The sequence below is a fragment of the Oncorhynchus masou genome, chromosome 13 (genome assembly GCF_036934945.1).
Source record: "Oncorhynchus masou masou isolate Uvic2021 chromosome 13, UVic_Omas_1.1, whole genome shotgun sequence".
In the NCBI taxonomy this organism is placed as follows: domain Eukaryota; kingdom Metazoa; phylum Chordata; class Actinopteri; order Salmoniformes; family Salmonidae; genus Oncorhynchus; species Oncorhynchus masou.
In genome coordinates, this window is record NC_088224.1 from 20154411 (window position 1) to 20171071 (window position 16661).

Below are 16661 nucleotides of genomic sequence, written 5' to 3' on the forward strand. Positions count from 1 at the left end.
ATTTTGCAGATGTTATTGCAGGTGCAGCAAAACACTTATGGTTCAAGCTCCAACAATGCATTAATACAACAATACAAATGCAAAAAATTAACTAAGAAATGAATGGTCCATGCATGGTGTGTGTTGGTGTGAGACAGGCAGACTGTTCTAGTTTTATAGTTCTAGGTCTGGTCTACCTACCCAGCTCTTTGCTTTTTAGACTTGTCCGAGATGCCATCTCGAGACATGAGCTTGTTGAAGACCACAATGCCAATCAGCATGTTCACCTAGAGAGAGACGGACAGACAGACAGACAGACAGACAGACAGACAGACAGACAGACAGACAGACAGACAGACAGACAGACAGACAGACAGACAGACAGACAGACAGACAGACAGACAGACAGACAGACAGACAGACAGACAGACAGACAGACAGAGAGAGAGAGAGAGAGAGAGAGAGAGAGAGAGAGTAAATAATCAGATTCATGTCCAGTTTAATTGTCATTTGATTCAGGCTTCTTGACAAGGCTCTGCAATCACCATAATCAATGGACAGGGTGATGTAGTAGAAGTGGGCAGATTGTGTCTTGAGTCTCCGCCCCTCTGTCCTGACTATGTCCTGTTTAGGACAGAGGGGGTCTATTAAGCCTCCTTACAGCTGTGATCGCTGACCCACTGATTCACAATACACACACACACATGCACCCAGCCACTCATTCACACATGCAAACAGACATACCCCAGCCAAGCAGCACTTTTCCATTCCGAAATCCTGCCCATCTGGGAGATTTTCCACACCAGTGACATGTCACTCTTAATCCGGATCCCGTTTGCTCCCCCTCTCCACTCCTCTCCCTCCACTCTCTCCCTTCTCTCTTTCTTTCACTTTCTCACCTGACCCTAACCTTGTCCTACCAAATTGAATCCCTTGTCTCTCTTCATGTCAGTCTACTCCCACTGCCTGCCATAGAAAAGCTTGTTTATTCACCTTGAGAAAAGAAAGGTGTTTAGAAAGGAGATTAGTGATCTTTACTCCGCGACCTCATCTGTTTTCTGATTGAATGTTTTTCCATACTAACCTTCGTTTTGACTGCATTGATACAGCAGAAACATTTATTTTTCATTTCTTGTCTTTCGATAGTCTATATCTCTACGGCACTGAGCACTTCATTGATCTCTCATTTTCCACCATGAATCTGCACTGATTTGTTTTAGATGTCTTCCATGTTGTTTGATGCTTTAATCTGCGTCTTTCCTTCCTGTTGACATTCCCGTCATGTCCGGCACCATTGACGTGGGAGGCGCCGGTCTCCAGCCCCGTTATTTGCCGAAGGCTAGATTTATTATTTTCTTCATTAATTAGACGGTCATCCTGGGGGAGGCCTGTGTTCCTCTGATGTACCCCTCTCAATTACATCTGTTTGTTTGAGGGGCTACCCGAACACAACACGAGGTGAACAGGGACAAACAGTAGCTATAGATGTACACACACACATTGCAAACACCTGGTTTGTCACAAACACATATACCCACATGCACACACACACACACACACACACACACACACACACACACACACACACACACACACACACACACACACACACACACACACACACACACACACACACACACACACACACACACACACACACACACACACACACACACAGTTGTAATATAGTGCCTGTGTTCATCTGGATAATTGATAGTGTGCGTATGGACACAGGAACTGCCGTCACTAATCCGTCACTAATCCTACAAAGAAGCATAAGGTAGAGATATCTGTTATTAACAAAGCCACAGAGGCATTCTACTCTCTGCAAAGTAGAATATTGTTAGTGTTTTAATAAAGGCTTATCAACTAAATATAGAGGTGTACCTTGGAGTTTTAGAAGGATTACCAGGAGGACCATTGCTTTCAATGAGCATCTTTCTACCTAATTTATAACAACTTGCAAGTTGCATAGCACACAAACATCTTGTCACGCCCTGGCCTTAGTTATCTTTGTTTTCTTTATTATTTTGGTCAGGCCAGGGTGTGACATGGGGGATTTACGTGTTTGTCTTGTCTAGGGGTTTTTGTAGATTTATGGGGTTGTGTTCTTTTAGGTGTCAAGGTAAGTCTATGGTTGCCTGGATTGGTTCTCAATCCGAGGCAGGTGTTTATCGTTGTCTCTGATTGGGAGCCATATTTAGGCAGCCATATTCTTTGGGTATTTTGTGGGTGATTGTTTCCTGTCTTTGTGTTTAATGCACCAGTTAGGACTGTTACGGTTTTCACGTTTATTGTTTTGTAGTTTGTTCATACTTGAGTTTTCTTATTAAATAACCATGAACTATAACCACGCTGCGTTTTGGTCCGCCTCTCCTTCCCAGGAAGAAAGCCGTGACACATCTATACAATTTTCTCTTAGTACTGTATTGACCCCGATAAATATACTGTATCTATGCCTAAAGAAGTGAACTCATGCTTTACAGTAATGGAAACCTTGGAAAGGTTGAAAAGGCTGCAAATGATGAAAAGGCTGAAGGAGGGTTCTAAGTACCAGAACTCAGTTAGTCAGACAATGAACAAGTAAATCATGTTTAGCCCTCAACATAGGAATGCCAGTGAGGCACGGTAGAATGTGAAGAGACAGCTAGGAGATAGGATTGTGTAGTGGCACATTGGAGAATGCTTTCTCTGTAAATGTTCTCTTCCATTGTTGTCTGACACGGGTAACTCTGAAAGAAACCACTATTGGCAAATAAACAAATAAATGACTTTCTGGTGTTTATCTTCCTCCTGTCCTCCGGTGATGTGAGCCTGATGAGGACCTAGTGGTAAAAAGGTTGCTACGGTATGTCAACCCTCAGGGGCCATCTAAACCATTTGTAGTTCTGACCCCTTTCTGATCTGTATGACAGGCATAACAAATAGCTAAAGGGAGGATGATAAGTTCAGAGGCGGGACAAGCCTGCCGACAGAGAGCCAGAATGACCTATGAGAACAGGGATAAAAGTGGGTACCCACCAATACGATGACGGCTGCAGGACCAACAAAGGCGTAGAGAAGCCCGCCTTCCAAGGACAGCCAACAACTAAAATAAGAGAGAGAGAGAAAAAAGCATTATTATGAATGTAAAACTTATTTAGCGCATAAGCCCTGTTCTGTCAAATGTATTTTAGTCTGTGTTTAATGACTAGTACCTATGTGTGAGAACCACTTTGCTATTTGTCTTTAGGGGTACCTAAGACTTCCAATGCAGGCAATTAAAACCTGTATTTACTTAGGGGATTAACATTCATACCCCTTGACTCATTTAACATTTTGTTGTGTTACAGCCTGAATTAAAAACATATACAATATATTTTTCTACTCTCATCTACACACAATACCTGATAATGACAAAGTCAAAACATGTTTTTAGAAATGTATGCAATAATATTAATAATGAAATACGTAAATATCTCATTTACAAAGGTATTCACACCCCTGAGTCAATACATCACCTTTTGGCAGTGATTAGAGCTGTGAGTCGTTCTGGGTAAGTCTCTAAGAGCTTTGCACACCTGGATTGTACAATATTGTACAATAATGTACAATATTGGCACATTATTATTTTGTAAATTCTTCAAGCTCTGTCAAGTTGGTTGTGCGTCATTGCTAGACAGCCATTTTCAAATCTTGCCATAGATTTTCAAGTTGATTTAAGTTCAAACTGTAACTAGGCCACTCAGGAACTTTCAATGTCATCTTGGTAAGCAACTCCAGTGTATATTTGGCCTTGTGTTTTAGGTTATTGTCCTGCTGAAATGTGAATTTGTCTTCCAGTGTCTGTTGGAACAGACTGAACAATGTTTTCCTTTAGGATTTTGCCTGTGCTAAGTTCTATTCCATTTATTTTTATCCCCAAAAAACTCCCGAGTCATTGCCGATGACAAGCATACCCGGTAACATGATGCAGCCGCCACCATGCTTGAAAATATGAAGAGAGGTACTCAGTGATGTGTTGTGTTGGATTCACACCAAACATGATGCTTTGTATTCAGAACATAACGTACATTTCTTAGTCACCTTTTCTGCAGTTTTACTTTTGTACCTAACTGCAAACAGGATGCATGTTTTGAAATGTTTTATTCTGTACAGGCTTCCATCTTTTCACTCTGCCATTGAGGTTTGTATTTTGAAGTAACTACAATGTTGTTGAACTATTCTCAGTTTTCTCTTATCAAAGCCATTAAACTCTGTTGCTCTTTTAAAGTTACCATTGCATCATGGTGAAATCCCTGAACGGTTTCCTTCCTCTCCGGCAACTGAGTTAGGAAGGAAGCCTGTATCTTTGTAGTAACTGGGTGTGTTGATACACCATCCACAGTGTAATTAATAACTATGCTTTATGGGTATTGAATTAAAGCTTGTTTTTTTTAATCAATCTACCAATAGGTTCCCTTCTTAGCGAGGAACCTACCTGATCTTTGTGGTTGGACCAGTGTTTGAAACTCACTGCATGACTGAGGGACATGTGTACGTGTGGGATACAGAGATGAGGTGGTCATTCAAAAATCATATTCAACACTATTATTGCACAATGAGTCCATGCAACTTATTATGTGACTTATTTAGGCTTGCCATAAAAGAAGGGGTTGGCTACTTATTGACTCAAGACATTTGAGCTTTTAATTTTGTAAAAACATAATTCCACTTTGACATTATGGGTTAGGCCAGTGTAGGCCAGTGTAGAGCAGTGTAGGCCAGTCTAGGACATTTTTGATTCCGTCTGTAACACAACAACATGTGGAAAAAGTCAAGAGGTGTAAACTTTCTGAAGGCACTGTATGTATGACCCAAAGTGCACTGCAAATCACATGACCATACACAACTTGTTGATATCCTTGATCTTTGAGTCTCTAAAGTGCAGGGTAAATGGAAACGTGGGAGTTTTTGTACAGTGGAGTTCAAGTCCTTGGTCTAGATCCAATGAAAGGTCATGCAGGTTCGTCTGCTCGGGCTGTAAAAAGCCTCTTCCCTTTGCTCTTTAAAATACTGTATGTGAAGAGTTAGAAGTTTACAGCTGCAGTCTATTTGTGTGTGGTGTGTGTGTATCCGTAACCACTCTCAAATTCATAGACAGAGCTATGGATGCAAGGACTGACCATGATATCAAAAGTATGGTTTTAACCGTGGTTTGAGGCTATACAGCCTACAGTTTGTTTACATTTACATTGTTAACAAACATTGTGTTCTGATGGGGTACGACAGCTGAACTAAGCTAATGGGGCATTTGGAAGTTATATTCTTCTATAATCAATAGGTGTATATATACATGCATGTTAATTCTCAGTTACCATTGAACGGTGACAGTGTGTACTCACTAGCTGGGTGTACCGTAACCTCTGGCTCTAGTGAAACCTACTGACACAGCAACCACCAGGGCTGGGAGACCTAAGAGAGAAAGAGAGAGAGATGTATTATCTATTATCTATTTCACATATGTTTCCCATGCCAATAAAGCTCATTGATATTGATTGCATTGAGAGAGAGAGAGAGAGAGAGAGAGAGAGAGAGAGAGAGAGAGAGAGAGAGAGAGAGAGAGAGAGAGAGAGAGAGAGAGAGAGAGAGAGAGAGAGAGAGAGAGAGAGAGAGAGAGAAAGAAAGAAAGATTGGAAGTGAGAGAGAGAGAAAGAAAGAAAGAAAGAGTGAGTGATTGATTGAGTGAGTGAGTGAGAGAGAGAAAGAGAGAGAGAGAGAGAGAGAGGGAAGCGGGAGCAGGAGCGAGGGAGGGAGAGAGGAAGCAAGAGAGAAGGAAGAAGGGAGAGAAAGAAAGAGAGAGAGAGACATACACAGGAAAAAGATAAATAATAGAAATACAAGCGGCAGGTAGAGAGGATGAGAGGAAGAGAGGGTGATGGGGAGAGAGGATGATAGGGATATAGGATGATAGGGAGAGAGAATGATAGGGAGAGAGGATGATAGGGAGAGAGGATGATAGGAGGAGAGGATGATGGGGAGAGAGGATGATAGGGAGAGAGGATGATGGGGAGAGAGGATGATAGGGGGAGAGGATGAAAGGAGGAGAGGATGATAGGGAGAGAGAATGATGGGAGAGAGGATGATAGGAGGAGAGGATGATGGGGAGAGAGGATGATAGGAGGAGAGGATGATAGGAGGAGAGGATGATAGGAGGAGAGGATGATGGGGAGAGAGAATGATGGGAGAGAGGATGATAGGAGGAGAGGATGATGGGGAGAGAGGATGATAGGAGGAGAGGATGATGGGGAGAGAGGATGATAGGGAGAGAGGATGATAGGAGGAGAGGATGATGGGGAGAGAGGATGATAGGAGGAGAGGATGATGGGGAGAGAGGATGATAGGGAGAGAGGATGATAGGAGGAGAGGATGATGGGGAGAGAGGATGATAGGGGGAGAGGATGAAAGGAGGAGAGGATGATAGGGAGAGAGGAGAGGATGATAGGGAGAGAGGATGATAGGGAGAGAGGATGATGGGGAGAGAGGATGATAGGAGAGGATGATAGGGAGAGAGGATGATGGGGAGAGAGGATAATAAGATGAGAGGATGATTAAAGGAGAGGATGATAAGAGGAAAGGATGATAGGGGGAGATAGGATGATGATAGGGAGAGAGGATGATGGGGAGAGAGGATGATAAGATGAGAGGATGATTAAAGGAGAGGATGATAAGAGGAAAGGATGATAGGGGGAGATAGGATGATGATAGGGAGAGAGGATGATGGGGAGAGAGGATGATGGGGAGAGAGGATGATAAGATGAGAGGATGATGGAGAGGATGATAGAAGGAGAGGATGGTAGGAAGAGAGGATGATAGAAGAACAAATATATATCAGCAAGAGAATATATGTATCCTCTTGACAATACATCAACACAATGTGCTATTTTACAACATTGAAATTCAGTTAGACCAAGAAAATGTATTGTAATTTAACTCGGACATGTAACGTGTGACTGAAAAACACATGGACATAATGGGGACTTACCTCCTCTCGTCACTCTCTCTTAGTTAATGGATGTATCTAGGGATGTAACAGGGACTAGCCCGAGGCAGGATAAGTAGGCCTAGTAAGGATCAGAGTTCACTACTAAGGGTATTACAGCCTTGGTTAACATACCCCGTAGGGTCCCTGTCCAGTGGCTGCTGTTTTCATCTCACTCTACGACAAGAGGATTTTCTTCTGTGATGCATTGTGCTTCCTTGAACCAGTGTGTGTGTGTGTGTGTGTGTGTGTGTGTGTGTGTGTGTGTGTGTGTGTGTGTGTGTGTGTGTGTGTGTGTGTGTGTGTGTGTGTGTGTGTATGTGTGTGTTTGTGCATGCGCATATGTTTGTGAGTGAGATAGAGAAAGTGTTTGTGTGTGTGTCAAAAAATTATGCTGGGTCCGTAATAAGTTTGACTAAAATATTAATGTAATTAACAAAGCTGTGACAATGGCAGCAAATGAACTGCAATTAGAAAATCACACATTACAAAAAGATGTGGTGTGGCTGGGTGGGGTGCTAACGTTACATAAATATGATGCCTTTTCAAACACAAACACACATCACACACACTCCCTCACGACTCTGCACAATCTGCTGTTGTCATGGTGACTGATTTCGATCAGTATTCGAGTTAAAATTGCAACATCTAGGGACGTATCCCTGATAAGTTGTTCTCACCTCCCTCCCTCCCTCCCTCCCTCCCTCCCTCCCTCCCTCCCTCCCTCCCTCCCTCCCTCCCTCCCTCCCTCCCTCCCTCCCTCCCTCCCTCCCTCCCTCCCTCCCTCCCTCCCTTTAATACCGTTTCATGTTTTCTATTGCTATGGCAAAATCCCAAATGTCACCCTATTCCTAATTTAGCTCACTACATTTGACCAGAACCCCCTGGTCAAAAGTAGTGCACTAAATATGGAATATTGTCAAATATCGTGTACTAAATAGGGAATAAGATGTCATTTGGGACTCTATATCCGCTAAGGGCATCAGTGACTTAATGGATCAGATAGGTGGATGGATAAGGGATAAGAACAGGGATTCCATTGCTTGTAATTGCTAGGTTCTATCTCCCTGGATCTTGCATCTGTCAGAGGAGATGTTATCCAATAGCATTTCTTATCCTCTGTCATCTCCTTTAGCAAGGAATGAGGTTGTTGTACAGGAGACGCATTCAACAGGACACTGATTGACTGTACAGTGTGGCAGAATTAAAATGATCAGAATCATTTCCCCACCTAATGTATGTGGATGGGAAGATGGAAGTTATTGTGAACTTTCACCTTTATTCCAGTATGGAGACCCTGTATGGTTGAGATATGTTTGTGTGGGTTTATGTGTGTGCGTCTGTTTTTATGTTTGTGCATGCCTGTGTGTGTGTGTACCTACCCCAGCCCAGGCACAGGAAGCGTTTGCGTATGAGGCGTGTCCTCATCTTGCCAATCACAGCCAGGTAAGACTGCCACGCCTCTGTCAGTACCCAGCAGAATGATGCCAAGAAGAAGAAATGAAGGAAAGCAGCAGTCACAGTACACAGGCCCTGTAGAGAGAGAGGGAGTGGGGGAGAGAGAACAAGAGATAGATGGTGAGGGAGAGGGATAGTGACAGTGACAGACAGTGATGAAGGTGTAGGAAAGAAGAAACAGATAAAGGAATGAGAAGGGAGGAGTGATAATCATCAACAACAGTTGACAGAACAGAGGTGAGTAGTAATCTACCTAAAATAATTTTGACACCTGATTGAGGCTCTTCAAAATAATCTACTAGAATAGATAAACAACAGTACATTGTGTAACATGACTGTAACTGAACTGATGGCCAGTGTGTGTGCGTGCGTGCAAGTTTGCGTGTGTGTGTGTTTGTGTGTGTGTGTGTGTGTGTGTGTGTGTGTGTGTGTGTGTGTGTGTGTGTGTGTGTGTGTGTGTGTGTGTGTGCGTGTGTGTGTGTCCTGTTCTCACCTTGCTGAGTGTCTGGGACTGTCCAACCAGTATCAAGATGTTGGAGGCCAGGATGGAGAGACAAAAATTGACCAAGATGATAGACCTCTCTGAACGAATATACCTGAGAGACAAAGAGAAAGATGCAGAAAGAATGAAAAGAAGAAGAGAAAGAAGGAAAGAGGAAAGAGGGGAAACAAAATGTGAAGCGATGAAGTTGAACTGATGGACTGATTCCTTTCCTGAAGATGTTCATTTTAATTTGACCTTTCTTTAACTAGGCAAGTCAGTAAAGAACAAATTCTTATTTACAATGACGGTCTAGGAACAGTGGGTTAACTGCCTTGTTTAGCTCAGGGATTCGATCTAGCAACCTTTACTGGACCAAAACTCTAACTACTAGGCTCTAACCACTAGGCTCTAACCACTAGGCTCTAACCACTAGGCTCTAACCACTAGGCTCTAACCACTAGGCTCTAACCACTAGGCTCTAACCACTAGGACACCTGCCATCTGCTCTGGATCAGCCTGCTGTTGCACTCCTGGTGTCTTTCTCTCTCTCTCTCTCTCCATCCCTCCTTCACAATCTCTCTCTCCCTCTCTCTCTCCATTCTTCCTTCACAATCTCTCCATCCCTCCTTCACAATCTCTCTCTCTCCCTCTCTCTCTCCATTCTTCCTTCACAATCTCTCCATCCCTCCTTCACAATCTCTCTCTCTCTCCCTCCCTCTCTCTGTTCTTCCTTCACAATCTCTCCCTCTCTCCATCCCTCCTTCACAATCTCTCTCTCCCTCTCTCTCCCGTTCTTCCTTCACAATCTCTCTCTCTCCCTCTCCCTCTCTCCGTTCTTCCTTCACAATCTCTCTCTCTCCATCCCTCCATCACAGTCTCTCGCTCTCTCTCCCCCTCTCTCCATCCCTCCATCACAGTCTCTCGCTCTCTCTCCTCCTTTCTCCATCCCTCCTTCACAATCTCTCTCTCACTCTCTCTCTCCATCCCTCCTTCACAATCTCTCCCTCTCCCCCTCTCTCCATCCCTCCATCAGTCTCTCGCTCTCTTTCCTCCTTTCTCCATCCCTCCTTCACAATCTCTCTCTTCCTCTCTCTCTCCATCCCTCCTTCACAATCTCTCTCTATCCATCTCTCTCTCCATCCCTCCTTCACAATCTCTCTCTCTCCCTCTCTCTCTCCATCCCTCCTTCACAATCTCTCTCTCCCTCTCTCTCTCTGTTCTTCCTTCACAATCTCTCTCTCTATCATCCCTCCTTCACGGTCGCTCTCTCTCCCCCTCTCTACATCCCTCAATCACAGTCTCTCGCTCTCTGTCCCTCCTTCATGATCTCTCTCTCTCCCTCCTTGTCTACCACTGATGTCACTCTCCATATCCCCCCTCCTCTCTCACACACAGTTAATCTCCCCAGTCTGAGAGTCTGGCTATGCCTTCACCCATTGGTTCTCCATTAGGCCTAATTGGAGTTTTGGAGTGGACTGCTCCACTGTCGAGCCAACCCGGGATTTTCTCCCTCTGGCCTAATCTCTTATGGTAAAAGTCTGCAGAAACAGGCCTCCTCTAACAGCCCAGAAATAGATTTGTGAAGACTGGCAGTGACTCGGGGGGTGTAGCCCCATGCAGGGATGTGTAGTTGTGTTCCAGAGAAAGTTTTTTTTTCATGTGTGTGTGGTTGTGTGTTCGAGAGAAAGTGTATGTTTTTTTGTGTGTGTGTTCCAGAGAAAGTGTGTGTTTTTGTTTGTGTGTTTGTATGTGTGTGTGTGTGGTTGTGAGTTCCAGAGCAAGTGGGTGTTTTTGTGTGTGACGGTGTGAGAGACAGTGTGTGTTTGTTTGTGTGTGTGTGTGTTTGTGTTTGCTCACCTCCAGAAGGCAGCATAGATGAGCAACAGGATAAGCAGAGCGCTGCAGGAGACCCCACAGCCCACCATGAGGGGCACAGAGGGCATACTGGATGGACCCATTTCCTGCACAGAGAGAGAGAGAGAGAGAGAGAGAGAGAGAGAGAGAGAGAGAAAAGAGAGAGAGAGAGAGAGAGAGAGAGAAAGGGGGGGATAGGGGAGGGGTACAGAAATAGAGGGTTAATAAAATGTCTCTGGCCCTTATAGTCTGAGTCACAGATCATTCATCAACTCCATTTTCACACTCTCTCCATCTGCACATCTTCCAACCTGTCCCATTCAGTATGCTGAATCCATTTTCACACTCTCTCCATCTGCACATCTTCCAACCTGTCCCATTCAATATGCTGAATCCATTTTCACACCCACTCCATCTGCACATCTTCCAACCTGTCCCATTCAGTATGCTGAATCCATTTTCACACCCACTCCATCTGCACATCTTCCAACCTGTCCCATTCAATATGCTGAATCCATTTTCACACCCACTCCATCTGCACATCTTCATACCTGTCCCATCCAGTATGCTGAATCCATTTTCACACCCACTCCATCTGCACATCTTCCAACCTGTCCCATTCAATATGCTGAATCCATTTTCACACCCACTCCATCTGCACATCTTCCAACCTGTCCCATTCAGTATGCTGAATCCATTTTCACACCCACTCCATCTGCACATCTTCCAACCTGTCCCTTCCAATATGCTGTCTCCATTTTCACACTCTCTCCATCTGCACATCTTCCTACCTGTCCCATCTAATATGCTGTCTCCATTTTCACACTCTCTCCATCTGCACATTTTCCTACCTGTCCCATCTAATATGCTGTCTCCATTTTCACACTCTCTCCATCTGCACATCTTCCTATCTGTCCCACCCAACATGCTGACTCCATTTTATGACTCTTTCTATGTACACATCCCAAATGAGCACTATGGGTCTGGTCAAAAGTAGTGCACTGTTAAAGGAATGGGATACAGTCTGTGTCGTACGTCTACGTCTATCTAGTCAGGAAAGCACAGTTTGTTGATCTTTGATGTTGAGAGTGATCTCTTGTCCGTAGTCCAATATGGATAACACAACTATACATCTGACCTGTAGTGGATCAGCTGATTAAGACCATTCTTTCATCTCTTTACAGTCTACACTCTGTCTGTTGAGCTTTATTTACTCTATGTGAACACTTAGGTTGTGTCCCAAATGTCACCCTATTCCCTATATCGTGCACTACACTTGACCAGAGCCCATATGGGACTTATATAATGAGATCCTGAAGATGGTGCTGCAGTGCACTGCAGCTGTCGTTGTGTAAACTGTATACATGTTATACGGTATGGTTAGCTGATAGGCTAAGTAGTATTTTGAGAAAGCAGAGTGTGACCTATAAAAAAACATGAAAAAAGAGCTGGACAAGACATGACAAATAAGGCTGTCTTTGAAAAGGAAAATACGTGAATTAAATTGAATTGTTTTATTTAAGCCTTTAATGGCTTTCATGAGGTTGACGTTTTGGAACTCAATGGTTTCTTACTGTGTCGAGAGAAGAGAGAGAATAGAGAGAGATAGAGAGAGAGAGAGAGAGAGAGAGAGAGAGAGAGAGAGAGAGAGAGAGAGAGAGAGAGAGAGAGAGAGAGAAAAAAAGTGAGAAGAAGAGAGACAAAAGCACAAGAAAGAGAGAGAAAGATAGAGAGAGTCCGGCCTGGGAGTGTGAGTGTGAGAGTGTGCTGTAACCCATGATGTCTGACACTAATTTAGTGTTCGTACTGTGTTCATATCCAGAGAGTTAGAGTCAGATTGGCAGACAAATATGTATATAGCTTGAGCCTCAGAGAGAGAGAGAGAGAGTCTACGCCTTCACTATGGTGAATCACTAAAACAATACAGAAATACACTACGGAAAAAGAAGGAACAGCATGTCAGAAATCAGCTCAATGTAATTGAAGAATCCATAGACTCTAACCACTTCTGGGAAAATTGGAAAACACTAAACAAACAACAACACGAAGAATTATCTATCCAAAATGGAGATGTATGGGTAAACCACTTCTCCAAACTTTTTGGCTCTATAACAAAGAATAAAGAGCAAAAACATATACATGATCAAATACAGATCATAGAATCAACTATTAAAGACTACCAGAACCCACTGGATTCTCCAATTACATTGAATGAGTTACAAGACAAAATAAAAACCCTCCAACCCAAAAAGGCCTGTGGTGTTGATGGTATCCTCAATGAAATGATCAAATATACAGACAACAAATTCCAATTGGCTATACTAAAACTCTTTAACATCATCCTTAGCTCTGGCATCTTCCCCAATATTTGGAACCAAGGACTGATCACCCCAATCCACAAAAATGGAGACAAATTTGACCCCAATAACTACCGTGGAATATGCGTCAACAGTAACCTTGGGAAAATCCTCTGCATTATCATTAACAGCAGACTCGTACACTTCCTCAATGAAAACAATGTACTGGGCAAATGTCAAATTGGCTTTTTACAAAATTACCGTACAACAGACCATGTATTCACCCTGCACACCCTAATTGACAACCAAACAAACCAAAATTAAGGCAAAGTCTTCTCATGCTTTGTTGATTTCAAAAAAGCCTTCGACTCAATTTGGCATGAGGGTCTGCTATACAAACTGATGGAAAGTGGTGTTGGGGGTAAAACATACGACATCATAAAATCCATGTACACAAACAACAAGTGTGAGGTTAAAATTGGCAAAAAACACACACATTTCTTCACACAGGGTTATGGGGTTAGAGAGGGATGCAGCTTAAGCCCCACCCTCTTCAACATATATATCAACGAACTGGCGCGGGCACTAGAAAAGTCTGCAGCACCCGGCCTCACCCTACTAGAATCCGAAGTCAAATGTCTGCTGTTTGCTGATGATCTGGTACTTCTGTCACCAACCAAGGAGGGCCTACAGCAGCACCTAGATCTTATACACAGATTCTGTCAGACCTGGGCCCTGACAGTAAATCTCAGTAAGACCAAAATAATGGTGTTCCAAAAAAGGTCCAGTCACCAGGACCACAAATACAAATTCCATCTAGACACTGTTGCCCTAGAGCACACAAAAAACTATACACACCTTGGCCTAAACATCAGCGCCACAGGTAACTTCCACAAAGCTGTGAACGATCTGAGAGACAAGGCAAGAAGGGCATTCTATGCCATCAAAAGGAACATAAATTTCAACATACCAATTAGGATCTGGCTAATGGTTTATGGTTGTGAGGTCTGGGGACACCAACCAAGACTTCACAAAATGGGACAAACACCAAATTGAGACTCTGCACGCAGAATTCTGCAAAAATATCCTCCGTGTACAACGTAGAACACCAAATAATGCATGCAGAGCAGAATTAGGCCGATACCCACTAATGATCAAAATCCAGAAGAGAGCTGTTAAATTCTATAACCACCTAAAAGGAAGCGATTCCCAAACCTTACACAACAAAGCAATCACCTACAGAGAGATGAACCTGGAGAAGAGTCCCCTAAGCAAGCTGGTCCTGGGGCTCTGTTCACAAACACACCCTACAGAGCCCCAGGACAGCAGCACAATTAGACCCAACCAAATCATGAGAAAGCAAAAAGATATAATTACTTGACACATTGGAAAGAATTAACAAAAAAACAGAGCAAACTAGAATGCTATTTGGCCCTACACAGAGAGTACACAGCGGCAAAATACCTGACCACTGTGACTGAGCCAAAATTAAGGAAAGCTTTGACTATGTACAGACTCAGCGAGCATAGCCTTGCTATTGAGAAAGGCCGCCGTAGGCAGACATGGCTCTCAAGAGAAGACAGGCTATGTGCTCACTGCCCACAAAATGAGGTGGAAACTGAGCTGCACTTCCTAACCCCCTGCCCAATTTATGACCATATTAGAGAGACATATTTCCCTCAGATTACACAGATCCACAAAGAATTCGAAAACAAATCCAATTTTGAAAAACTCCCATATCTACTGGGTGAAATTCCACAGTGTGCCATCAGAGCAGCAAGATTTGTGACCTGTTGCCACGAGAAAAGGGCAACCAGTGAAGAACACGCACCATTGTAAATACAACCCATATCTATGCTTATTTATTTTATCTTGTGTCCTTTACCATTTGTACATTGTTAAAACACTGTATATATATAATATGACATTTGTAATGTCTTTATTGTTTTGAAACTTCTGTATGTGTGATGTCTACTGTTAATTTCTATTGTTTATTTCACTTTATATATTATCTACCTTACTTGCTTTGGCAATGTTAACACATGTTTCCCATGCCAATAAAGCCCCTTGAATTGAATTGAAAGTGAATTGAATTGAGAGAGAGAGAGAGAGAGAGAGATTAGATTACAGCCAACCAAATCATGAGAAAACTAAAAGATAATTACTTGACACATTGGAAAGAATTTACAACAAAAAAACAGAGCAAACTAGAATGCAATTTAAAAAAAAATTAAAATGAAAAACTAACAGAAAAAGAGAGAGAGAAGAGAAAGACAGATAGAGAGAGAGAAAGAGAGAGTTCTAAACTCTCTTTTACAAAGAGAAAATAATTGACCAGGCAGAGAGAGAAAGGAGCAATCAGTAGATAGAAAAGAGAGAATGAAGAGGAGTGATTCTGTTTGATTACTCTGTTGTGGGTCAGGTCCAGGATATGGACTGTTTGCAGCTTAGTGTGTGTGATGGTCTAGCTAATGGGCCAAACACACACACACACACACACACACACACACACACACACACACACACACACACACACACACACACACACACACACACACACACACACACACACACACACACAGATGCATTGACACATGTAAGTAAGCACACGTATAAATTCACACACGTCAGCAATTCACACACACGTCAACAATTCACACACGTCAGCAAATTTTCAAGCACTTTCAGTACAGAGCAAAAACTGTGATGATGATAATGATGCATTTTGTGTAATCTATAATTTGTAGTGAACTATCCCTTAATTCTGGAGATCAACACGCCGATATCCCAGGGAGACATCAGAACTCATTAAAAGGCAATGATAAAAGTCATCAGGACTGTAATCACAGAGTGGTGTTGTTTTATTGGCAGGGATGAGGTGGAAGGTTAGCATGATATACTGTAGCTGGTTGGTAGCACTCTATCTATCACTATGAGCCAATGCAAAACCCCACCATGAAGCCAAGCCTGCAACACACACACACACACACACACACACACACACACACACACACACACACACACACACACACACACACACACACACACACACACACACACACACACACACACACATTCCCAGAGGGGAGTGTTTGTCCTTCAGACTGCTTGCTACAGACACTCTTAACATGCAGGGCAGGTCCATCCTCAGGGGCAAGACTCAGCTTTAACTATGGACGTGTGTGTGTTTGTCAGTGTGTGTGTGTGTGTGTGTGTGTGTGTGTGTGTGTGTGTGTGTGTGTGTGTGTGTGTGTGTGTGAGTGTGTGTGTGTGTTTATGACAATGTCTCTGGATCTGTTTTATCTGCTAATCCTCCTAAGGTTCCATGACTGAATGTTGACACACACACACCACACACAGGCACAATTCACATAGACACATTAACCAGACATTTCAATGCATCCGTCCTTCACACGTCCAGAAGGGTGGAGCTTCTGGCAATTTTCCTCCTCACATCCTCTCCATCATTCCTCGTCAGCCAATCAACCTTTTCTATCCATTTCTCCTTCTCTGTCTCTCTCTCTATTCATGGATACACCTCCGTCGTTGCCATTCTTATCAACATTCTACAGATGACGCAGCACATTAA

General features: G+C 43.1%; 1 protein-coding gene across 1 annotated transcript in view; it reads right to left on the reverse strand.

Moving 5' to 3' along the window:
• The window catches only part of LOC135551893 (adhesion G protein-coupled receptor B2-like), a 528123-nt gene that overhangs the window by 82523 nt on the left and 428939 nt on the right, over window positions 1–16661 (reverse strand). The window contains 6 exon segments of the mRNA XM_064983168.1: window positions 181–266; window positions 3001–3067; window positions 5343–5412; window positions 8362–8512; window positions 8931–9033; window positions 10779–10882. Of these exon segments, the coding sequence (XP_064839240.1) occupies window positions 181–266; window positions 3001–3067; window positions 5343–5412; window positions 8362–8512; window positions 8931–9033; window positions 10779–10882 (581 nt within the window).